The sequence below is a fragment of the Pongo pygmaeus genome, chromosome 6, assembly GCF_028885625.2.
Source record: "Pongo pygmaeus isolate AG05252 chromosome 6, NHGRI_mPonPyg2-v2.0_pri, whole genome shotgun sequence".
Taxonomy (NCBI): Eukaryota; Metazoa; Chordata; class Mammalia; order Primates; family Hominidae; genus Pongo; species Pongo pygmaeus.
The window spans coordinates 119,908,581-119,934,488 of record NC_072379.2 but is presented as its reverse complement, the minus strand read 5'-3'; the positions used below and the strand labels follow the sequence as shown (position 1 = coordinate 119,934,488).

Below are 25,908 nucleotides of genomic sequence, written 5' to 3'. Positions count from 1 at the left end.
AATAAAAAAACTAAAACTACAATAATATTATTAATTTATTAGGGAGAGTGGACACCTGAATTTGAACTAGTTATAAAATGTAAGAAAACACTGGAGGGGGAAGGAATTGATTTTTTTTTATTGTTCCTGAACATTAAGAGTGACACACACATCATGTTGCATTTTAGAGAAATGCTCTTTTTCTCATATCTGTACGAATGTTCATGCTTTTACTTGAACAAAAATTAGAACTTCTCCCAAAGCTGTTCATTATCATCCACAATGAAAAGAATTAATGACAAGGAATTAGGAGAACCAGCTAATCAAAAGAAAAATGTGTTTTCTCTCCATGTCTCAAGTGCAATTATCATTCCATCAAATTCACCTGAAAATTCCCTGGGATGCTTTAAAATAAGAGCCATTTGGTAGTTCTCAGTACTCCTATGTCCTAAGAACAGCATCCTAGCTTTAGGGACTGCTAATCCTACAACAATTTAGAGCTAGAAGTCAATCTCTCTGCCTTTGAAACACTAGCACCTGTCTACTTGCGGTGAGATACAGCCCCAATTACTAAACTTAGTGTTACCCCAAATAATGGATCTCACTTCACTTTTATCATCACACAGACTAATAGTTTTAAATTCATGTTACTATTCTGCTGACTGGGGAGACTCCTGGCAGTTTATTTTCAATAACAGATCTTATGACCATTTTCATTAAGCTCTAAAATTACAAAGCTCTAATGTGATTAGTAATCTTAATTTGAGCCAGTGTCCTCTCTTTGTTCATTATAAGGTTATTGACAATTCTACAACATCAACAAATTTGAACCAACTTCTGTTTTGAATATCTATGTTGTTTACATAATAAAGTCATGGTCCATAAAGCTTCAAATTATTCCTGTTATAGAGTGACAGTTATCTACATGTATCATTTAGAATCTGTGTTTCCTTAAGAATACTCATTAGGTTAGGCTGCAAGTGCTTTGCCTAAATATTTACATCAAAAGGTGCTATTGATATGATGAAGAAAACATAAAGTTGAAATGAGACTGCCTGAGTTTGCATCTTGGTCGTTTTATTAGCTAGGAGGTATTAGACAAGTTTTATAACCTCTCTGTGCCTCAGTCTCCTCATCTGTAAAGAATGGACATAAATAAACATGTAAGTACTTGGGATGGTGCCTGGCAAGCAGTAAGGAGATGTAAGTGTGAGCTATTATTATTTGTCATTTATACCTTTAAAATGTCTTCAGGACCTGGCCACAGCTCACCACCCCATTGCTATTCTGCTAGCCCACGTCCCTCTCGTCTCACACCTACATTATTACAATAATTAGTCTCCCTGTTTTGGTCGTTGCTTGCTGGATAGCTTACTTCAACAAAACAATCAAGGCAATCCTGTAAAAATGCCAATGGACTCATGTTATCTGTCATCTGCGCGCTCAGAATCATCCAATTACTCTCCACTTACCAACAGTAAAAGCCCGCAGTCCTTATGATGGTTTCAATGGCCCCATCGCTGAGCTTCCCCAGCTCCAGGTACCACTCTGCCCTCACCTCCTACTACATTCGCTCTACTTCAGTCACATGGAACTCCTTACGTTCCTCAAAGAACCAAGATTTTCTCCCTTTACTGTAGGCCTATTGTTCCTCTCCTCTGAGTCTCGGTGGATTTACCCCAGACACTGGCATGGGGAACACCCTGTCTTCCAGGCCTTACTCAAATGTCACTTTCTCGGTGATCTTAAACTCAATCCCCCAATATTTTGTCTCCTTGCTTTATTTTTCTCCTTAGTGCTCTTTACCATCTATCATATTATTACTTAGCGATTATTTTCCCCCGTCTACCCATAAATGTCTAAGCTTCCCAATAATATATATTTTTGTCTGTATTGTTAATTGCTATCTTCCCAGCACCTAAAGTAGAGCTAAATAAATATGTTTAATAAATAATTGTAGAAACAGTGAAGGGATAGATGAATAAATGTATGAATAAATGAATGAATGAGTGAGTCAATAAAACCAAGAATAAAGTTACTGAGACATTCTGCAAGTCAAGCCTCTCAGGCCTTTTGTGGCCTTCATCTTGATAAATGGTATTTGTCTAAATTTAGTATAAAGCCATTATCCTAAGTGAATTAAGTCAGAAACAGAAAATCAAATACCGCATGTTCTCACTTATAAGTAGGAGCTAAACACTGGGTACTCATGGACATAAAGATCACAATGAGTGAAATTGGGGGCTTGCAGAGGAGAAATGGGGGGCAAGGGTTGAAAAGCTAACTATTGGGTACTATGCTCAGTACCTGGGTGACAGGATAAATCATACCCCAAACCTCAGCATCACACAATATACCCATGTAACAAAACTACACATATACTCCTGAATCTAAAATAAAAGTTGAAATTATTATAAAAAATAGAGGCTGGGCGCAGTGGTTCACACCTGTAATCCCAGCACTTTGGAAGGCCGAGGCGGGCGGATCACGAGGTCAGAAGTTTGAGAACAGCCTGACCAACATGATGAAACCTCGCCTCTACTAAAAATACAAACAAATTAGCTGAGTCTGGTGGCGTGCGCCTGTAATCCCAGATTCTCAGGAGGCTGAGGCAGGAGAATTGCTTGAACCTGGGAGGTGCAGGTTCAGTGAGCCGAGATTGCGCCATCGCACTCCAGACTAGGCAACAGAGCGAGACTCTGTCTCAAAAAAAAAATAGAGAGCATGTGTTGTATATTTCAAATAACTACAAGAGAGAACTTGAAATGTTTTCATCACATAGAAATAATAAATACTCAAGGTTTTGAGTAGCCTACATACTCTGACTTGATTATTGCACATATTATGCATGAAACAAAATATGACATGTACCTCATAAATATGTACAAACATGATGTATGAATTTTTTAAAAGTGAAGCAGGTATAAAGAAAATTAGAGAGCAAACCAAGAGGTTTAACCCATGACAAACAGAAGTTCCAGAAAGTAAAAAGAGGAAAAGGAATGGAGAAATGACTAAAGAAATAATATAAGAACATATCCCAGAGGAGATTTGAAAACTTATAATGGTAAATGTTACTGACACTTTCATTGTCACTATTTTAGCTATAGTTTTATAAGAATTAGGAGAACACAGTAAAGAGTAAAAAGGGGATGTGGAGAGAGAATGGAAAAGGTACTGAGTGTGGGATAAAGGTTTTAGGACTGTCTGCTAAAGCAGTGATTCACAACTAGCATACTTAAATGAATAGAAAATAATGGTATTGCCTCATCCAACTGCCAAATCAATTCAACTATGAATGTTTGTTGTTTTTTTTCTTTTTTAATAAGAATTAGCAGGGTAAACTTATTTTAAATAGGGCATTGCCCTTCCCTAAAACAGTATTTTTCCTGATGGTAGAATTAACCTACATGTATGACAGAATATTTAGTTGAATGTAAAGAGGAAAACAGTAATCACTCATAACTTTTCCAACCAGAAATAAATACCATTCCTAACGTTTCAGTTATTCAGTATTTTTCTACACATATTAAAAAACACAATTTGGATTTGGAACATACAAATTTTTTCTGATTTGCTTATTTTATTCATATTCTGAGCATTTCCATGTGATTAATCATGTATTAATGAGTTTCATGTTCATTATTTATTTTTCCAAAATACTTATTTTGGTTCCAATTTTTTACTATAATAAGTAACACTATTAGCATAATCATTGTTCAATCCTCTGACCAGAAAGAATAATATGTAAATTCCAAGAAATAGAATTATTAGACAAAACACATTCAAAATTTTGATTTTTTTGTTTCTATTTTTGATTTCTTCTTTTTTGAAATATCCAGGAAACAAGTGTACTTCTATTCATTTCTGAGAGAAATTGTGTTTTCTAACAGTTTCCAAAATATCTCTATAAAACAATTGTCTTTAAATAAATGTGCCTTATAGGCTTTGCTGCTCAAGTCATTCATTAAAACAAAGTATTGACTATGGACCTTGTGATCAACAAATAATAGAGTGAATTTTTACTAGCAACAACAGAAAAAAACTGAACTATATGAATGTATAATTATATTTTATATGTATAATTATATACATAATTATTTATTATATCTATATTTTTATAATATATCTATATCTATATCTATATTTTTACACATATAATTTTTACATATAATTATATACATAATTATTTATTATATCTATATATTTTACACATATATATTATATCTATATTTTTACACATACATATATTTTATGTCACACCTGTAATTTGTGTTAGTGTTTGTGTAATATACCCACATTTAGTGTAATTAACTATTGTGATTGCTATGTAAATATTGATTCATAATCAGATAAAAGCATGAAATAAACGATGTGCTTACAGAAAGATTAAAAAATTAATTTACTGTAAAGTAACCCTGAAGGCAGGAAATTTCTCATGTGTGACTTCCTCTATTTTTTAAATAAAAGGAACTGCAACTTGCCACATTTATAGAAACGTTGGGCAGCTTCTTAAAGTTAAAACATTTTTAAAATTTTTAAATTTAAAACAGTTTTTAAAGTTTCTTAAAGTTAAACATATATTTACCATATGAATCACCCTTAGGACAGAAAAAGTTATATTCATACAGAAACCTGTATGCAAATGTTTATGGCAAGTGTTATTCATTATGGCCATAAACTGGAACAAATCCAGATGTCTTTTAACTTTTGAATGAATAAACAGACTGTGGTACATCCGTAAAATGGAATCTTATTCATCAATAAGAAGGAATAAACTACTAATTGACACAACAGGGATGAATCTTAAATGAGTTTGCTAAGGTGAAATAAGCCAGACCTAAATGCTACAAATTATATGACACTACTTATATGACCTTCTATTTAAAACAAACAAACAGAAAACAAAAACAAAAACAAAAAAAATAGGGACAGAAAATAAGTCGGTGGTGACTTTTAAGGGTAGGGATCACAGGAGGGGATGACTTCAAAGGTGCAGAACAAGTGAATTTTGGAGATAATGGGACCATTCTGCCATGACTGAGGGGTGAAGATGGATACTTAACTCTATGCATTTGTCAAAACCCATGGAGCTATAAACCACAAATAATGAATTTTACCACATGCAAATTAAAAAAAAAAAACAAAACCTCAACCCTGATTTGCAGTGGGGGTGAAGGTTGGGGACTCAAATAATATATAAATTGCGGCAAAAGACCCTATTACTGAATGACATAGCCACACTGAAGGGAGCGAGGAGAAAAGATATGCCCTACCTTCAGAAAATAATATTTTGACTGAATATTATTAGACAAAACGACAAAAAGACCACACACAAAACGTTCACTTTTATTAGTAAATTTGTTTCTCACAGGGGTATAGGTTAACAATTCTGAAACTAATGTCTGGGTATGCTAGGGTTAAACAATAGGGAAATATGATGTAAATAAGATCCAATTTTCTCACTGTCTGAGAAAGAAGTTACAAATGAGAACAGCAGAAGGCTATAATAAACCTTGTGGTGTTGGACGACAAACAGGGGTATGGTAAGAATCAGCTTTTTAACATGTACATATAGAGGCAGACACAGAAATAAATACAAGTGTATGTTTGTATGGATTAGTATACATACAGACATTTCCAAGCTCTCTCTGCTGAGAGAGCCCAAACTCCATGACACCCTAGTAGCAATGGGCACACCTAGTACCCAGATCTTTGTTTTTAAATATCGTTCTGCAATAACAGGAATGGGGTTCCTGGATAAATGGTTAATTCCAGCCTGGGACAGGAAAAATGCAAGATGAATTTGGAGTATCTCATGGTGCTAAACAGCAAGGAAGTGTCCAAGAAAAGAACACATGACATGTCAAAAGGTCCAGGAGCCAACATGAATAAGCTCTCAACGACCAAAGCTGGAACAATTTGAGCAACAACAAAAATATTTATAACAATAGTACTGATTCATAACCCATAGAATACAACAAATATCCATTAGTCCATACTGACATAAATAAATTATTGAATAAATAAATTCAGGAGAAAGACTAGCTTTTCCTTACAGAAGAATTCCAATTAATAATTATGAAAGTAATATGAGAAATAGAAAATCACCATTAGAACACCAGAATAAAAATTGTTGTGAGCAAGATCCACCTCTGGATCCTAAAATTAGAGGGCAAAATTTGAAGAAAAACAAGATCTTTTTACAGTCTTGAAATATTATCTCCCAAGATGTTTATTAATTGTATGGGGAAAAATCCAACAAACACCACCTTAGCCAAGTGATCAAGGTGAACATCACCAGTAACAAGAGACAAGGACATCACATGCCCCTTGATATTTTACACTGAGAAGGGTAGACTGCTTCCAAGAAATTCTTGCCAAAGATTCATAACCTTATGAAAAAATCATCAGACCAATCCAAATTGAGGATCATTCTACAAAACAGCTGACCAGTACTCTTCAAATATGTCAAGGTTGTGAAAGAAAAAAAAAAATTGCATCAGATCGAAGGAGAGTAAGGAGATATGAAAACTCAATGCAATGAAGGTTACTAGATAGGTTCCTAGAGCAGAAAAGGGGCAAACATTTTTTTTTTTAAAGATGCAATCTGAATGACGTTTATAATTGAGTTAACAGTTTGTATCCATATTAGTTTCTTAGTTTTGATGAAAGTACCATGGTTATGTAAGATTTAACATTAAAGTAAGCTCAGTGAAAGGTATTTGGAAAAATCTTCGTATTATTTTTGCAATTTTTCTGTAAGTCTAAAATTATGACAAAATTAAAAATTAAGGCCAGGCACAGTGGCTCACATCTGTAATCCCAGAACTTTGGGAGGTCAAGGTGGGTGGATCACTTGAGGCCAGGAGTTCAAGACCAGCCTGGCCAACATGACAAAACCCAGTCTCTACTAAAAATAAAAAAAATTAGGTGTTGTGGTGCATGCCTGTAATCCCAGCTACTCGAGAAGCTGAGTGTGAGAATCACTTGAACCCAGGAGGCCGCAGTTGCAGTGAGCCAAGATCACACCACTGCACTCCAGCCTGAGAGACAGAGTGAGACTCTGTCTCCCAAAAACAATAAAAATTTAAATTTAAAAAGAGAATATCAGCATAACTGACGCTATACTTTATAATTTCCTTCTCTACCTATTTCACCCATAACCCCCTTCTTGCCTTCTCCATTGCCATCGCTGGCTGATCTGCTCTGTTCTCTTCTCATCACATATTCCACTTGCCTCCAGTGACTCACGCAAACCTAAAGCTAGCAAGTGTCTTGGAGACTGTCCAATGTCTAAAGCCTTCTTATTTCAGGAAAAGACGGTGAAGGCTACAGAGATTAAATAACGTGATCAAAATCCTTTAGCTAGTGAGTGATGGCGCAAGGGTTGACCGCAAAAGCCCAAGGAGAGGGGACAAAAGAGTCACGGGAAGAGTTTTTGTGTGACTTTGTGTTGTCCAGGTGCCAACCGTATGTTTTGGGGCTCAGGAAACAAAGTGAAGAACTGAGTTAAATAGAATAATGTTCACCTTGATCTATACTGAACGAAGTCTAGTTTCAATTCAGATAGGACTGATGAATGCAAGGACTTTGGGCATCTCAAAAATTTTACAGCTGTAGGGAGAGATTTTGCACCCCAGGCTGGGAACATAACTATCACAGGATCCATCAGTGGCAGCCAAAGTAGTATGGGGTGTTCCTCAATGCATTTGGTGTAATGGTCTGGAACAGCATACCAAAAACACTGTTTCTAAGTACATGGAAGACACTTGCTAGGGAAATAGATGGGAAAGCTTTTTTCTTTTCTTTCATAATTGAGATTTTATTGGATGTGGATCAGTACAGACACTTAAATTTGTACACAATTCTTAACATACATACCAAAAATCTAAAAAGCCGTGTATTGTAATTCTTTTTTAAAGTTATTCCAGTGACTTTCCAGCTTAAAATTTGGAAGCAAATTTTCCTTGAGGCTATCAATATCTTCACATGTTGTTAAGCTGTTACATACATTTCACCAATTCACAACTGAATAGCATATACACTACATATTCAAATTTTTAATCTTTCACAGCATAGTAACAAAGTTATTAGGAAAACAGGACTACCACAACCAAAGATCTTACAGAGTGCACACAATTCTGACAGGGAGAGCCATGATCAAGGACTGGTTTTCTTTAGCAAACAATTCTACTAAAAAACAAGGGAATAGAAGTAATTTAAAATGTTCAAGACATTAAATGCAGGACTGACTTCATATTTCCATTTAATATGCTTTGTTTTATAGGATATAAAAACTAACCGCCCATCTACGGAATGTTAAGCTGACACCCGAGACAGTCAAAGCCTCCCATAATTCAATATCCCACGCTATTTTCTGGTTGTGCCAAAAACATAAACAACCAGCAAATGATTTTACCTCTTAAAAAAAAAAAAAAGCATTTACACTTAAAAAATGGGATAAGGTGGGATTCCCTCCTTCTTAAAAATGTTTCTAGAGCTATTAAAAAACTTGCATTTACAAAATAATTGATAAAAATATTCCTCTGGATTGTACAAGAAGGGAGTCAGGGACCGCTGATAAGACATGGTATACTGTATTAATCAGACTTGGTTTCTTTCTCTTCTGCTTCATCCGAGGCTGGACTCTCCTCAGTTTTCATTTCCCCGTTTTCTGCAGGTAAATCTTCTTTAGTTTCTTGGTTTGCCACTTTGGCCTGTTTTCCCTTTGCTCCCCTTTTCCCTTTTGTTCTCGCTTTTTCGCCCGAAGATTTATCCTTCGCTGCTGCCTTTTTCAGCTTCGCTTCCACTTTTGCAGGAGCAGGTTTAGCTGACAACCACGCCAATCTCCTCTTGGGCTCTTCCTTGGTGGTCCCTTCATGACCTTCCTCTTGAGCATCCTGGTGACGAGGAGGGCATGTGCCAGGTGCCTGCAGGCCTCGTCGCACCGAGAGCCTTCGCGAAGCTGGGCTGCCTGGCTGCTGCCGCTCCTCCCGCTGCCCGAGCTGCTGACACCCACCAGAAAGCTTCTTAGGACAACCTGTGGCTGGGCACGGTGGCTCACACCTGTAATCCCAGCACTGTGGGAGGCCGAGGCGGTGGATCACCTGAGGTCAGGAGTTCAAGACCAACCTGGCCAACATGGTGAAACCCCGTCTCTACTAAAAATACAAAAAAATTAGCTGGGTGTGGTGGCAGACACCTGTAATCCCAGCTGCTCCGGAGGCTGAGGCAGGAGAATTGCTTGAACCTGGGAGGCGGATGTTGCAGTGAGCTGAGATCGTGCCATTGCACTCCAGCCTGGGCAACAAGGGTGAAACTCCATCTCAAAAAAAAAAAAAAAAAAAAAACACCTATATTGCCCCCAAAATACCAATACTAATGCCAATGTGACCTCATTTGTCCTCATTAGCTGGTGAAGCCTGATGTGCATTTGCGGACGACAAAGAAAAAAATAAACCATGTGGTAAGTATAGAATTCGAGATATGCATGAGGATTTGTATGAGTATATAGGGGGAGAAAGGCAAGGAAGCCCTGCCTGCGATCCAGGTAAGCAGAATAAAGGTTGTAAGTACAGAGAATAGATAACAGATCTGAGAAATATTTAGAGGTTAAATCCCATAGTATTTGCAATTGTAGATGACAAGAAAGAGGAAGGGCTCAAGGATGAAGGCCAGATTTCTATCTTAGGAGATGACAGAGTGGGTGATTCCACTTATAACCAACAAAACAGAAGCTTTGGAGCTTCTGAGGTGATAGTGGTGCTGAGTGTAACAGACTTAAGCAGCTGGTTTTAAGGCAAGGGAACACATCAAGGTTTCTCAACCTTGCCACTATGAACATATTTGGCCACACAAGTATTTGTTGTGGGCATTATACAATATTTAGTACCATTATACAATATTTAGTACCAACCATCCCCCCAGATGTGACAAAACCAAAACTATCTCTAGACATCACCAAATATTACTAGAAGAGACAGAATCTCTCCCTGATTGAAAATCACTGAGGCAAAGAGGACTGAGAAAGAGCATTCCAGGCAGACAAAACAGTAAGAATAAAGGTATGTGACAGAAAACAGCCCAGGCATTTAGGGAATAATAAGCAGTTTCATATCACTTGCAGCATGACACCCAGTTAGAAAGAGATAAGAGAAGGGTACTGTTAGGCAAAAGCCACTCACAAAAAACCTTGAATAGCTTATTGTGCTAAATATTCACCACTTGGCCCTCCAGGTCTCTGCCGCCTGCTCTGTCCCCCAGGAGGCTGACTTTTGTGGATGGCATCACAGAGAATCTCTTGCCCTTTGACTAGCAGTTAGCTTGGACCAATGGGAGGCACTGGCAAGAGATTGGAGGGCAGGAGTAGAGAGAGGTGGGGTGTTTATCCCCAAGGCTCCCTCTCTGCAGGTCTGTGATATGGCAAAAGCTACACTCCCCTAAGTTTACCACACCTTTCCAAGGACGCCTCCTTCTTGGTTCCAGCTCTCATTGGATTCTAGCTATGCCCTACCTTCTACACATCCCTCTTACGACCCAGTGTGGTGAAACTTTTATAATATTGCTAGTTCCCAAGTGCCTCACTAGGCCTTTTGGTTTCTTTTTCCCTGCCAAAACCTCTATAAATAGTTTCTTTATTAGTTTGTCTTCAGATACACCTTTACGAGTATGGCATTTGATTCTTCCCAGAAGCCTAATACAAAGCAAATACTAAGACTTTATTCTAGGGTTGATGAGAAGCCATTCAAGATTGTAAGCATAGATGTAAAAAGGCTAGTTCATCATTTTATATTTTTCATCTCATAACTGTGAGTAGGATACATTTCAGGGGTAAAATATTTGCTTCAGAAAAACCATTGAGGAAGATTTAGCAATAAACCAGGTAAGAGATGATGATTACCTGACCAGAATAAAGGTAGTAAGTACAGAGAATAGATGACAGATGTGAGAAATGTTTAGAGATAGGCCTGGCATGGTGGCTCAGGCCTGTAATCCCAGCACTTTGGGAGGCCGAGGGAAGTAGATCACATGAGGCCAGGAGTTCGAGACCAGCCTGGTCAACACAGCAAAACCCCGTCTCTACTAAAAGTATAAAAATTAGCCAGGCGTGGTGGTGCACATCCGGAATCCCAGCTACTTGGGTGGCTGAAGCCCGATAATTGCTTGAACCTGGGAGGCAGAGGTTGCGGTGAGGTGAGATCACGCCTTTGCACCCCAGCCTGTGTGACACAGGGAGACTTTGTCTCAAAAAAACAACAAAAACAAGAACAGAAGAAAAAAAGCATGTTAAGAGGTTAAATTCAGTAGTATTGGAAATTAATAGAAAATCAATGCCAAGGAAGAGGAAGGAAGGGCTCAAGGGTGATGGCCCTTCTATCTTAGGAGATGACAAAGTGGGTAATTTCTATCTTGGGAGATGACAGACTGGGTGATTCTGCTTATAACAAACAAAACAGAAGCACTGAAGCTTCTGAACACAAGAGCAGGAGAGAATTTACTGAGGAAAAGGATGAGTCAGTTTTTGCCAGGTTGAGTTTGATATGTCTGTGGGACATCCAAGTGCAGATGTTCAGCAGCCTGTTGCATATTCAAGCCTGAAGCCTGGAAACGTGCTCTGTACCTAGGTAGATTTCGGAATCTCAACTACAAATGGTTGCTGAAATTTCAGGATTGGTGTTAGGGAACACAGGGATTCGAAGAATGGGCAGAGAAAAGTTGGTTGTAAAGAAAACAGAGGAGTAATGGCCAGAAATGTACATAGAGTCACAAAAGCGTGTGCTCAGCCCAAATGCCAAAAAAGTGAAGAGTTAGAAGAAAGGAGTTATCCCCAGCAGTTTGGGAGGCCGAAGCGGGCGGATCACGAAGTCAGGGGATCTAGACCATCCTGGCTAACACGGTGAAACCCCGTTTCCACTAAAAAATACAAAAAAATTAGACGGGCGTGGTAGCGGGCGCCTGTAGTCCCAGCTACAGGCGCCCGCAGTCCCAGCTACAGGCGCCCGCTACCGCCGGAGGCTGAGGCAGGAGAATGGCTTGAACCCAGGAGGCGGAGCTTGCAGTGAGCCGCAATCGCGCCACTGCACTCCAGCCTCGGCGACAGAGCAAGATTACGTCTCAAAAAAAAAAAAAAAGGAAGAAGAAAGGTGCTATCTAGATGGCGAATTGTTGTAGGAATATCAAGTGATCTGGGTACAATACTCCATCTCCAGTTAGGGGCTGTATAAGAGCTATTGGATTTGTCACTTTTTGTACAGATTCGTTATAGGTATCAACAATATCTAAATTTTCCAGCACAGTGACTAGCACATGGTAAACATTGGATAATTTTTGGTTAAGTTTTCTAAAACCATTTACAAAAGTTCACACAATATAAACAGTAAGTACTAAATGTCAATTTTAAAAGGTAATTAGAAATTTTATAAATTTTATTGTAACTTAAGATACCAACTTAAGTTAGAAAAAAAATTAGAAAAGGCATCTAAAAAATAAAGACTTCACCACTTCGGTGAACAAGTGGTCAGATTAAGCAACATTTCATAGGCTGCAGACTTCTAGATAAAGTTGGGTCTTACTGAGTAAAACAACAATATCTGCGGCAGCTGAAGCTGAGGTAGATCTTATCAAACAAAAAGTGGTGACTATTTTATGGTAAAGTATATAAGGCATGGCCAGTTGGAAGATTCTCCATAGATATAATGACTCTAATTCTTTAAGATTCTTAAACATTATAGACCAGGAAATGCCAGTGTTAGTATCTGTAGGGCTGATAAAATCTGTGCACATTTTGAGAGTATTTACCTTTTGATGTAAACCTAACTGGCACATGACTTCCTTGGATATACAGGGTGTTCCTTCTGCTTTCTTAGAAGACAGGCAAATGAGCAGATCCCAAGAGCCCAGATCACCTAAAAGCAAAAGAATATTCAAAACAAATAAGTTTTCATCAGATATTTTAAAACAATATTTAATTCTTCAGATTAAAAAATGTAATTATTTAAATTCTGAAACACAAGTAAATGATCTCAAATATACTTAAGATGAAATGTCAGTAAAATAAAATTCAACTTTTTAAATTTTGGAAGTTCTAGTATTTTTATATTTAGTATTTTATTCTATAGAAAAAGTAATTGTCTATATTATACATATTATAAAATTCATTTAAAAGACATTATAAAATTCATTTAAAAGATTGAAATGAGAATACCTTAAATCACTTATTTTAAAAATTAATAAAGTCTTTTTTGTAGATTTGGGAGAAAAAATAATAAAATCTTTTAAGATAGAAAAAAGCTGTGAAATCTAATAATGACAAGAAATGAAAACATCAAATATTTTGTTCTGGGCTTAGGTATTCCCACTATTTTTCATAGATTTACACATCAAACATCAAATTTACTTTTGTCATGTTTCATAAAAGAAAATGTTGTAATAGACAGAAAATAAAATTCAATGAAAATAAAAACGACAGGTTTTGCTTAAAAGAAATTTGTAATCTAGTTATACACAGCAGAGTTCAGTTCAAACTATGGAGTGTAACACGGACGAAAGCAAATGATATTTCAGCTATTTCACCAAGGACAAAGCTCTTTGCCAATAAATCATAGTAACTTGCCAAAATAATCTCAGAAGGGTACATTCTTGCCTAATCTCTAAACATTTTAAAGTTAACATTTGTGTGTATACATGGGTTTATTTTTCTTTATTCACTTTCATTTATATATATTGCTATATATCTATGTCTACATATAGATATAGATGTAGATACAGATATAGACATAGATCACATGCCCTACATATAATTGGTGTTTTAAAAATATTTCTTGACTAATGCATGAATAACCACCCCTTGAGAGCATGGTAAACACATTACCTCATGGAGAAAAAACAACAATAAAAGCAACAGAAGAAATGTATTTCAATTTTTAATGCTATTCAAAGACAATATAGAAATAGGTATCTCAAAAATAACCAGGAAAAAACCCCACTGGGTAATGTCTAAATGAATTGGTATTACTTAGGAAATAGTCCTCATTTTGGATGAAAATCAATTTAAAAAACAAACAATTTCTGTATACATTGCCTCTTTTGTTGATCAGTCCTGAGATAAATATTCTGAGTAATTATTTATGCCAGACCTCACCAGTCATCTCCTGCATTAAGTCTAGTAGCTTCTAAAAAGCTACAAAGTAACCAACTTCTTTAAATACCTCTCTTTTCAAATTTTTCAAAAGAATTCCTCACTTGAGAAGCATAATATTTCCAAAGAAAGGCTTTATGAGAAAAGTATTAATAAGGAAGAAGGATCTATGAAAATTAGAAATGAAATTTCACTCCCCACCAATCAAGTCTTTTTCAGTTTCACAAGTCTTGTGCTGTCTGGGCCAGTGGTTCCTCTGTTTTTGATTGTCCTGTTGCTGGAAGGGAAACCTTTCTGCCAAACAAGGAATCCAGGCAATTGAACTCAAGCTCTTATCCTAGAACTTCTGTGTTTGCTTGATGTATCTCAAGATGCTGGAAGACAGCACAATAAGGCAAAGGGGCAAGGAGATGTGCAGCAGTTGATTTGGGGATGAGAGAAATCTCATCATGCAGCAAAAATCAGGCCTTAGGCTTGCAAGATCTACCCTGCTCCATACACTCTCACTTTCAAGAAAAGTTCCCATAGATTCCTACAGACAAAACCAAATACTATATGATGAATCCAATACTTTATTTTAAAATTGCACCTGGCTTTTTCATCCCAAACTTTTTGATTTGGATTCAAAGCGAAACACAAAGACTGTTTTATTCTATATCATTTCTAGCCCAGGAAATACTAGAACCCTAGAAGAAACCTCCTGTCATATGATTCCCAACTAAATATTTTAAGAAGATAAGGATATGCAAACAGGGATTTCAAATCATGACCTGCAGCGTTTTGGTTTAGAGTAAGTTTTATATTCCTCTACGTCTAAAGCATACCCTTCTTTACTATTCAAGGCACATGCATAATTTCTAGAGTTGAGAGAAATATATATTTAAGCCATAAATGTTTAAAATGGGAAGACACATTTAAATAATTCAAAGCATTGAATTTATTAAGAACCTTCTACGAACAGAACATTGTACTCAAAGCATGAAAGTAAATAGCAAAAATAAAAAAAAAGAGCAGAAAGTCACTGCTGTCAGCAATCTCTTTGAGGGATCTAAACATTAAAAACGAAGTAAGAGAAAGTAAGATAACTTACAAAGCATTACACAGCTTTTTGCCATTCATAAGGGTGACCACCTCATCCCTCAAAGATATTTAATTAATATTTTAAATTAATAATTTAAAAATACTGTATAGTCCACAAATCTCCTCTTAAAATGGAGTAAAGTGTAACTGAAATTTCAAATAATATCTTCATATACCTTCTTCCCAAATGCTTGCTAGCACGGTCTAAAAATGCTGATTGTTTCCACTCAAAACCCCCACTGTTACCCGCATTGAATCCCACCTCAATGTCCCCAAAGCTATTTCCTAGTTAAACATTTAGTAGACCTTTTCATTTTGTCTTCATTTCTATTTCCAACATTAGAAGTCAGCTCCCTCCCCTGCTTTCCAAAGCCCTTTTTCTTTTTTTAATGAAGTTTCACTTGTTTCATGGGAGCTACTATGTATTAAAATTTAGTTAAAGAAACCCTAAAGCCACATTGAAATGTAGAAACTGGGCAGAGATCAAAGCGCTTTCACTAGCTAAGTAAATCACATTGAGAAGTTAGCCTTGGAGCATTTGGGATACAAATTTGTACCTCAGCACAATTACAAATTAGTATATATTGTGGGGCTTTGGAGCCACATTTCACAGCTGAAAGCATGAGCATTGAGGAGGCAAATGCCCAAGGTCTCCAGCAGAGATTGCAAAGTAAAAGCACACAGGCAAGTCAAGCCCTCAGATGGGATACATTTGGCCTGCACAGCGTTTGTTTTGTTTTTAAGTATTTGCCAAAATGCAAATGTCAGCACAATTCACATAGAAAATTCCAGTTTCAGCCTTTATTTGAAAACTTGGAAGCTCTGGTAACACTGGGTCCATATCCTACATGGCAGTGACTGGCTGGAGCCACTTCCCACATGTTCTCCAGTTTGCCATGGTCTCTTACCCCCACACCTGGCCCTAACTCTGCTTGGGCTCTGTCTCTGGTAGCAGCACACCATTCTAGACCTGCCATAAAATAACAGTGTTCCAGGTTTCCATGAGTTGGCCATCTGACAAATTGATGTTCCGTGTATTAGCTTTTAATGAATTAGAGTTGTTGATTAGATAAACTGGTTTTATTAAGATAACATCAGGTAAACTGCTATTTCGTTAATTGGCCCTAGAGGGATGTTTGAATATACCCTTTGATCTCTAGATTTATCATGCTATTCCATAAGATTGGGGAAGATCATTCAATTCCAAGGACATTTTGTTGGTTACATTAAAGGTGGCAAGGGCTGCAACTTAGCCTCTTAGGGTTCCTTCCTTTCAGAGCCTGGAAAAATCAAGAGTGGTCTCTGATCATCTTTTTTTTTCTTCCATCTCTTCTTCCCAGTTGGAGTGCAAAAGTGGCCCAGAATCTGCTCCTACCTGGGCCCTGGGCCTTGCCTCATCTCTTTTTCATTCACACTCTCTCGTTACACTTTTTTCCATGTTGAGCCTGTCTCAACGCTGTTGCCATACTTGTAAATGGCCTAGGACAGGCTCTTTCCAAGCACTGGAGTAAACGCTCATTGTGTATGTCTTTCTCGATGTGCCTTTTCTGCACTGAGAAGGTTGACATTAGAGTAAGAAGTGCTAAGACATCATATTTGTGTTAGCTGAAAACAGGCAAAGCCCCTGGTCAATTTGGATGGTGACTTCTTAGGTTCTCCTTGCATGGGGAAAAGGACAACTCTATATGATTTAGCCTTGCTCTTTAGAATACTGCATTAGGATTTGGGGGCCAAAGCCACTACAAATAAATTAGTAGTAGAAATAGTAGTAACAATGATGTGAATAGCTAATAGTTCTTCAGAACTTACAATGTGCCAAATATTGTTCCACGTATTTGTATTATCTCATTTATCCCATACAACAATCTATTTGATATGATTATTCTATTTTTTACAGGCACAGAAAGGTTAAATAACTTGCCCACGGTCGCCCTTCCAGTTAGTGGTGGGAAGAGAATTTGGATGCAAACAACTAGCTGTAGTGGCGATGTTCTTGAACATTACACCATTATCTCCTTTGAAAACAGGGAAGCAACAAAGAAATTTAGCTATTGATGCCTTACATGTGTTAATTTATGTAATATTTCCAACAACCCTGTGGAGTAGAAACAATTATTACATGTTATTATATGTGCTTTACAAGTGAGGAAACAGACACAGAAATTACCCAGCTCTAGCCTTTCTCTCTTACTGTCCAGTGCATCTGTTTTTCGTTGGAAGCTCAGAGGAAGAAATAACTACAGCAGGTATAACTCATGTATCCCTAGACCCTCACCTGGGTATCATGCCCCATCATACTATTGGCAATACCACTGGTAATCAAAGTTAAATCTTCCTATATAAAAGGAGCTAGTACTTACCTCACAGGTACTGAGGAACTAGAAATATGTACTTGGCCTCTACCTATTTTTGAAAATATATCCTTAAAACTTTCTTAGTTTTTTTTTTTTTTTTTTTTTTTTTTTTTTAACGGTTAAAATTCTTTCTTTCCCTGTTGCGGAGAAACCAGAACTTCCTGATCAGGCTTACCAAGGTCTTAAATAGAAAGGTCATAGGGCATAATTCTAGGAAAACAGGATGTGGATGCTCCAGTCCCCATCTCAGAATGTGAAAAAGCTACAGGCACCTCCCAAACACGTGGAAGCAAAGCTGCTGATAACATGAACCACTATCATGCCTTCATAGTGTTATCTCTGGAAAAGATGAAAACTTCTCAGACAATTTTGGAAGGAGACGTCAGGGTCCAGATCAATTAATTCAGATATAAAATGGCACTGACTATAGTTTTTATCCTTCTCTAAGTGTTCTCAGAAACCAGCTAACATCTGTTCATGTTAAAAGTAAGAGCAATTTTTAGAGGTTTTTGTTTGGTTTGGTTTTAAAATGAAGCATCTGCCCTAAGGAGTGAAGCTGCCTTTAGAATATTTCCAGTTTCTCATAGACAGGCTGCCATAAAGCAAACACTCACTTCCTGGCTCACAAATGACCTCCTTCACTGATAACATCTGCAAGATCCGTAATTTAATCCAGAGAACAACAGAGAAATCTGAGATAGCATCGTTCATATTAGCATCAAATGCTGTTTATTCTCAAGGAAGGACAACTTTAATTTTCTGGCACAGGTAATAAAAATCTAAGAATATTAAGTCTATTCCTGCTTTATTCTTCTCCAGTGTTTACCACCATCTCACAGATTGTATATATATATTTTTTTCTGTATTTGTTTATTATGGTTCCCCCAATTTGAAAATTTGCTCCATGACGGCAAAGACTATATCTGTTTTGTTTACTGCTAAATTCTCAGTACCTACAATAGTGGCTGAAATGTAAAGCATTTGCCACCTATTTGTAAAATGCATAAATGAGTGAATCAGTGAATAACTGCATGTGAACAGCAAACAATTATAATTAAATCAAAAGCAAGTATATTGAAATTCTATTCTATAAGTTAAAAATAGAATAATAGAAAAACATTAGTTTTTTAAAAAGGAAATAAATATAATTTTGGTTCTTAGCTGGTAAGGATAAAAGAGGAGAAATAAACATGAGAGGAACAAAGTTAATAATTCATTGTGCTTAAATTATAAAAACAAATGGGAGATTCCAGTGCTTTACATATTAGAAATTTTCTGTAAACACTTACACATTAATTTGAGGCAGAACAGATTTATAAAATATAGTTTGGAAAATAAACATGTCCAAGAGCTTCTAGAATACAAAGCTACAAAAGCCAAGCCTCATTTACTTATTCACAATATTAAACTGTCATATTCCATAAGGATACAACAAGGATGATTTCCTGAGTTTTTTTCCTTTAAGGTGAAGTACTAAAGGTGTTTAATTTTTTAGTAATTCATAATATTCCTTTATAATATAATATGTGAGGATATTTTATCTGTTCACTGTTCATTTGTATTACCCTTCTTTTCACAACTAAATTATAAAATCCCTATTAAATAACAAAGTATTTACCTGTATCCATCCTTTATCGGGATTAGTGCATAGTATTATGTTCATGAGTACATTTTTAGCTTATTGATGATAAATTAGGGTCTATACTTGATTCCACTACAAGATTAGTTGGATGTAAGTTAACCATTGCAAATTCCTCTATCTTTTCCCAAATTTCTCAAGTTGCATTAACCAATTCCTTACTCTGCACTCTTCATGTAAGAGATCTGTGGAACAGTATCATAGCACCCATAATTAATTTTATATATGATTGTTCTTTAAGGACAAGAAACAGTCACCTTATTGTTTCTAACACTGATTATAGTAGACACTTAGTAGATGTTTACTGGGTTGACTATTTTAATTTTCAGAATTAAATGTAAGAGAAATCGTATGTACGGAACCTTGAGATCCTGAATGAACTATACAACATGGCCACAAAATCTAAATAAATCTGGTCTCTTCACCTCAAGTGGCTGGTCATGGGTGTTTATTTGCTATGCTTCTGGCTCCATATCCTTTAAGGGTTAATGAAAATATTATGTTACACAACAGAGAAATTCTAAACCATTCTCTCCATGAATGGCCTAAACCCATACTAGGGATCAGGCTTTCCTGTCCTAATGTCTACCCTCTTTCTGCCCAACAAGAGGTTGTAAAGATCAATGAGATATAATAGTATCTGTGATGAGTTTTGAGCTCCCCAAATTTTTCTAAGCTACTCATAGGTTCAAGAAAGTGACATTATTCTTAAATTTTGCAAAAGAAAAGATTTTTGTTGTGAAGAAATTAGCCATTTAAAAAAGCATAAAAGGAAATCAATGAGTTTACTTTTGTGAAATAAATCCTTTAAGAAATGTTCACTTTAGAAGGCTTGCTAAAGTTCCCTCCTAGTTTTTTAAAATGATTTTTTTAAAAAGGTGTTCATGCCATTTATGTCATTTTCTTTTGAAGTGTAACTGACTATATACATGTGTGGGTATGTGTTTTTACATTTTTACTGCTTTCAAGACTATCGTCTGTCTGGGACAACACTCTCATTACTGCATTTTACGAAATTTCTAAATGTCTGAAATGCTCAGTAGCTTAAAACACCTTAAAAGATATTAACACTGCAACAATTTAAAAATCAGAAAACTCCCAGTGCAAAATGTTGGTTTATAATACCATTCTCCAATAAAAGGAAACATGTTGTTGGAGGAATGACTGATTCAAGGGTTGGGGCAGGAAATACACAAGATAAGCCTAGACTGTTGCAGTGTCAGAAAGTAAGAAAGTGCTCAAAAACAAACAAGCAAACCATCAAAAAAGTAACAACAAAGGTAAGTCAAAGACACACTGAAGTCAATGATTAGAGCTGGAGCAATCTGGGCAACTAAATAAATAGAGTAATATTGAATTATAAACTAAAGTAGAAAATAAATATCCATGAGCCCATAATGGTGCAAATAATTGACTGAATAAGCAAATACATAGTGATGAAGAGACAAATCTCTCATGCAGAAAAATTCCAAAACAGTTATGTAGCTACTCTGCCTCCAAGGAGGTAGAGCATAAGTTCTTACTACTTTAGTGTGAATGGCACATGGTGACACCTTTCCAAATAGTTCAAAACGGAAAGAGGGGATAAAAGAATAACTATAGTGGAAAAACCTAGCAAACATTACTTCAGTCAGATAATCAGGTTAACATGAACAGAGCTAAGTCATGTGGGTATTACAAACTCTTGACATGACATGATAAGGATGATGCTTTATCTCTGTGTTCACACTCCTTCAAACCATAACTCTAGTCTAATCATGAGAAAAACGTCAGGCAAATTCCCAATGAGGGACATCAAAATAGCTGACCAGTTCCTCTCAAAACTGTCAAGGTCATCAAAAATGGAATGTCTGAGAAACTGTCACAGCCAAGAGGAGTGAGCTGAATGAAACACGAAGACTAAATGTAATATGGTATACTGGATGGAATTTTGAAACAGAAAAAGAACATTAGATGAAAACTAAGAAAATCTGAACAAAGTATGGACTTTAGTTTTTAAAAAGTCTGAATAAATGAATTCTCCAGAAGAAATAAGATGATGATTGTTATGTGGTAGTAACTAGACACAGACTTTCACATATTAATTATACATCTCACCAAAGTATTTTATACTTAGAATGTTGTATCACAAAACCAATCAGCATTATAATGCTGAAAGTAAAAATAATTACTTTTTATGCAACATGCATTCTTCCACATATAAATTCCAATTTTTAAAGAAATTCAGAGGACTGAAAAATAGATCAAATTTGGAGTTGAAAGCCCCTTCTTAATACATGCAGCTCCTCACATGCCTTAAGGTAATAAAAGCCATCTACAGCAAACCCACAGCCAACATTATACTGGATGGAGAAAAGCTGAAAGCATTCCTCTTGAGAACTGGAACAAGAAAAGGATGCCTACATTCACCACTTCTATTCAAAATAGTACTGGAAGTCCTAGCCAGAGCAACAGACAAAAGAAAGAAATAAAGGGCACCCAAATTGGCAAAGAGGAAGTCAAACTGTCACTGCTTGCTGATGATATGATTGTATACCTAGAAAACCCTAAAGACTCATCCAGAAAGCTTCTAGAACTGGTAAACGAATTCAGCAAAGTTTCAGGATACAAAATTAATGTACACAAATCAGTAGCTCTGCTGTATACCAACAGTGACCAAGCTGAGAATCAAATCAAGAACCCAACCCCTTTCAAAATAGCTGCAAAAATAATAATAATACTTAGGAATATACCTAATCAAGGACGTGAAGGACCTCTACAAGGAAAACTACAAAACACTGCTGAAAGAAATCGTAGATGACATAAAAAAATGAAAATACATCCCATGCTCATGGATGAGTAGAATCAATATTGTCAAAATGACCAAACTGCCAAAAGCAATCTACAAACTCAATGCAATTCCCATCAAAATATCACCATCATTCTTCACAGAACTAGAAAAAATAATCCTAAAATTCATATGGAACCAAAAAGGAGCTGCATAGCCAAAGCAAGACTATGCAAAAAGTACAAATCTGGAGGCATCATGTTACCTGACTTCAAACTTTACTATAAGGCCATAGTCACCAAAACAGCATGGTACTAGTATAAAAATAGGCACATAGACCAATACAACAGAATAGAGAACCCAGAAATAACCCCAAATACTTATAGCCAACTGATCTTCAAAAAAGCAAACAAAAACATAAAGTGTGGAAAGGACACCCTATTCAACAAATGGTGCTGGGATAATTGGAAAGCCATATGTAGAAGAATGAAACTGAATCCTCATCTCTCACCTTATACAAAAATCAACTCAAGATGAATCAAAGACTTAAATTTAAGACCCCAAACCGTAAATATTCTAGAAGACAACATCAGAAAAACCCTTCTAGACATTAGGTTAGACAAAGACTAGACAAAGACTTCATGACCAAAAACCCAAAAGCAAATGCAACCAAAACAAAGATAAATAGAAGGGACTTAATGAAACTAAAAAGCTTCTGCACAGCAAAAGAAATAATCAGCAGAATTAACAGACAATCCACAGAGGGAAAGAAAATCTTCACATTGTATACATCCAACAGAGTACTAATTTCCAGAATACAAGGAACTCAAACAAATCAGCAAGACCAAAACAAACAGTCCCATCAAAAAGTGGGCCAAAGACATGAATAGATAATTCTCAAAAGAAGATATATAAATTTCCATATGAAAAAACGCTCAACATCACTAATTATCAGGAAAATGCAAATCAAAACCACAATGTGATAGCACCTCACTCCTGCAAGAATGGCCATAAACAATAAAAAGAGAAATAGATGTTGGCATGGATGTAGTGAAAAGGAACACTTTTACACTGTCGGTGGAATTGTAAACTAGTACAACCACTATGGAAAACAGTGTGGAGGTTCCTTAAAACCCTTAAAATAGATCTGCTATTTGATTCAGCAATCCCACTACTAGGTATCTACCCATGGAAAAGAAGTCATTATATGAAAAAGATACTTACACAAGCATGTTTATAGCAGCACAATTTGCAATTTCAAAAATATAGAACCAGTCCAAATGCTCATCAATCAATGAGTGGATAAAGAAAAAAAAAAATATATATATATACACCATGGAATACTACTGAACCATAAAAAGGAATGAAATAATGGCATTCACAGCAACCTGGATGGAGCTGGGAAACTATTATTCTAAATGAAGTAACTCAGGAATGGAAAACCAAACATCATATGTTCTCAGTATTATGTGGGAGCTGCTATGATGATGCAAAGGTGTAAGAATGATACACTGGAATTTGGGGATTTGGGGAAAAGGCTAGGGGATGGTGAAAGAGAAAAGACTATGCACTGAGTACAGTGTACACTTCTTGGGTGATGGGTGCACCAAAATCTCAGAAATCACCACTAAGATACTTATTCATGTAACCAAACACCACCTGTTCTCCAGAAACCTGTTGAAATAAATTTTTTTAATGCATGCAGCCCCTCAAGTCCCTACCTTTATTACTATTTCCCTCTAAATTTAACAACTCCTTTGGCATTTTATTGACATATATGGTTTTAACTATTGCTTCTGTCATTGGCTCACAAATTCACATTTCTTAATCTTTCTTATGTTTCAAGAGGCATTTCCAGTAACACTCTAGAAGAGATGCCCTGCTGAAAACGTACAAATTTGAACCCATTATCTTCCACCAAAAGACCTGCTCTTCCTCCTTTTTATTTATTTTTATTTTTTTATTATTTTTTTTAAGACAGGGTCTCACTCTGTCACCTAAGCTGGAGTGCAGTGGTGCGATCATGGCTCACTGCAGCTTTGACCTCCTGGACTCAAGTGTTCCTCCTGCCTCAGCGTCCTGAGTAGCTTGGACTGCATCTGCACACCACTATTCCTGGCTATTTTTTATTTTTTTGTAGAGACAGGGGTCTTACTATATTGCCCAGGATGGTCTCAAACTCCTGGGCTCACACAATCCTCCCACCTCTGCCTCCCAAAGTGCTAGGATTACAGGCCTGAGCCACTGTGCCCAGCCCTACATTTTCTTTTAATCATCAAAGCTATAGCCACTCTTTCTCAAACTAGAAGGTATAAGGACATCTTCAACTGGTACTCATATCTCATTCCCAAATCTTATTAATTTCAAACACCATCAATTCTACATTTAAATTTTTAAAATATTTCCTGGCCTTTCTAAATCCTATCCCATTCTCTAAATCTAAGATATCATCTCTGCAAAGTCTTCTAGCTAGTCTCCCTGCTTCTAATTATTTTTATTTCTAGAATCTATTTTTCTTCCTATAGTCAGAGTTATTCTCTTAAAATACAGATCTCATCCTCGTCAGAACAATACAGGTCAAATTCCTTAGCACAGCAACCAAGTCCCTGCACATCTACTCCAGCCCAGTCTTCTAGTCTCCTTTCCCCAGAAGTAGCCCCTCCCTACCACAAACACTCCTGTTCTCCAGCCACACCTGCCTTTTTTTGGTCCCTGAAACTCCAAGCTCTTACAAACCTGTGTGCCTCTAGTATGGCGCTCGTACTGCTGAATGCTCTTCCCTCCAATATTTGCTTAAGAAATCATTCTTACACACCAAGTGTTCTACTTGTGACACCTTCTTAGGTCCCCACATTCAGAATTGCCCATTTCCTTTTCTGTTCTCCCAAAACATTTTATTTCTGCCCTTCAGACTGCTTCTATTTTACCTGATATTACCTTTAAACATGTACAGCCTTGCTACTCAGAAATGCTCCATGGATCCATATTGTCATGACTTGAAAGCTCGGTGGTGATGCAAATTTTCAGGCCCCATCTTTGACCATACCAAATCAGAATTTGCCAATAAGCTCCCTAGATGATTGGTATACACAAGTAAGTTCGAGAAACACTGATATACACCTCTGCCCAATTGTTCTTTGAAAGGTCTCACATTTGTAATACTCCCTCCCCTACCCACACCAATTATAGGGTCCTACATATAGCTTTTATTTAATAAGAGTGTGTTGGATAAAACTTGAGTGTTTAGTGTCACTTATAAAATACTTGATGTCGGCCAGGCGCAGTGGCTCACACCTGTAATCTCAGCACTTTGGAAGGCAGAGGCAGGCAGATCACGAGGTCAGGAGTTTGAGAACAGCCTGGCCAACATGGTGAAACTACATCTCTACTAAAAATACAAAAAATAGCTGGGCATGGTGGTGGGTGCCTGTAATCCCAGCTACTCTGGAGGCTGAGGCAGGAGAATCATTTGAACCCAGGAGGCGGAGGTTGCAGTGAGCCGAGATCACACCATTGCACTCCAGCCTGGGCGACAGGGCGAGACTCTGTCTCAAAAAAAAAAAAAAAAAAAAAAAAAAAAACTTGATATCTGGCTATAATAATGTCCTCCTTATAATCCTTGTTTTGAGTTTGATGCTTTATCTTGGCTTCTTTTATTACTTGTATTACTTGAGTATATAATATGGCTTTTTGATAGACATTCCTGATGCCAAATTCTGCAGAACAGCAAAAGTGGTTTTAGTGTATAATTAGCGTTACGACACTTCATTTAACCAAATATTATTCCTTCTTCCTGTTCTACTAAATGTTATTTTTCATGACTTTTGTGAAATGCAATGAATAAAACCTCATCATATCTGGGTTAACATTGTATAATAAGGCATTGGGGATTGGGAGAAGTCTATGAGGGAGGAGAGAACCACTGATTTCTAATTTATTTCAAGAATAA

At 36.6% G+C, this 25,908-nt stretch overlaps 1 protein-coding gene across 4 annotated transcripts in view; it reads right to left on the bottom strand.

Annotated features, from left to right (window-relative positions):
• The window catches only part of CPED1 (cadherin like and PC-esterase domain containing 1), a 315,286-nt gene that overhangs the window by 243,029 nt on the left and 46,349 nt on the right, over positions 1-25,908 (bottom strand). For all 4 annotated transcript variants that reach the window (XM_054495963.2, XM_063667799.1, XM_063667800.1 and 1 more), the window contains one exon: positions 12,781-12,887. In XM_054495963.2, the coding sequence (XP_054351938.1) occupies positions 12,781-12,887 (107 nt within the window). The remainder of the gene's footprint in view (positions 1-12,780; positions 12,888-25,908) is intronic.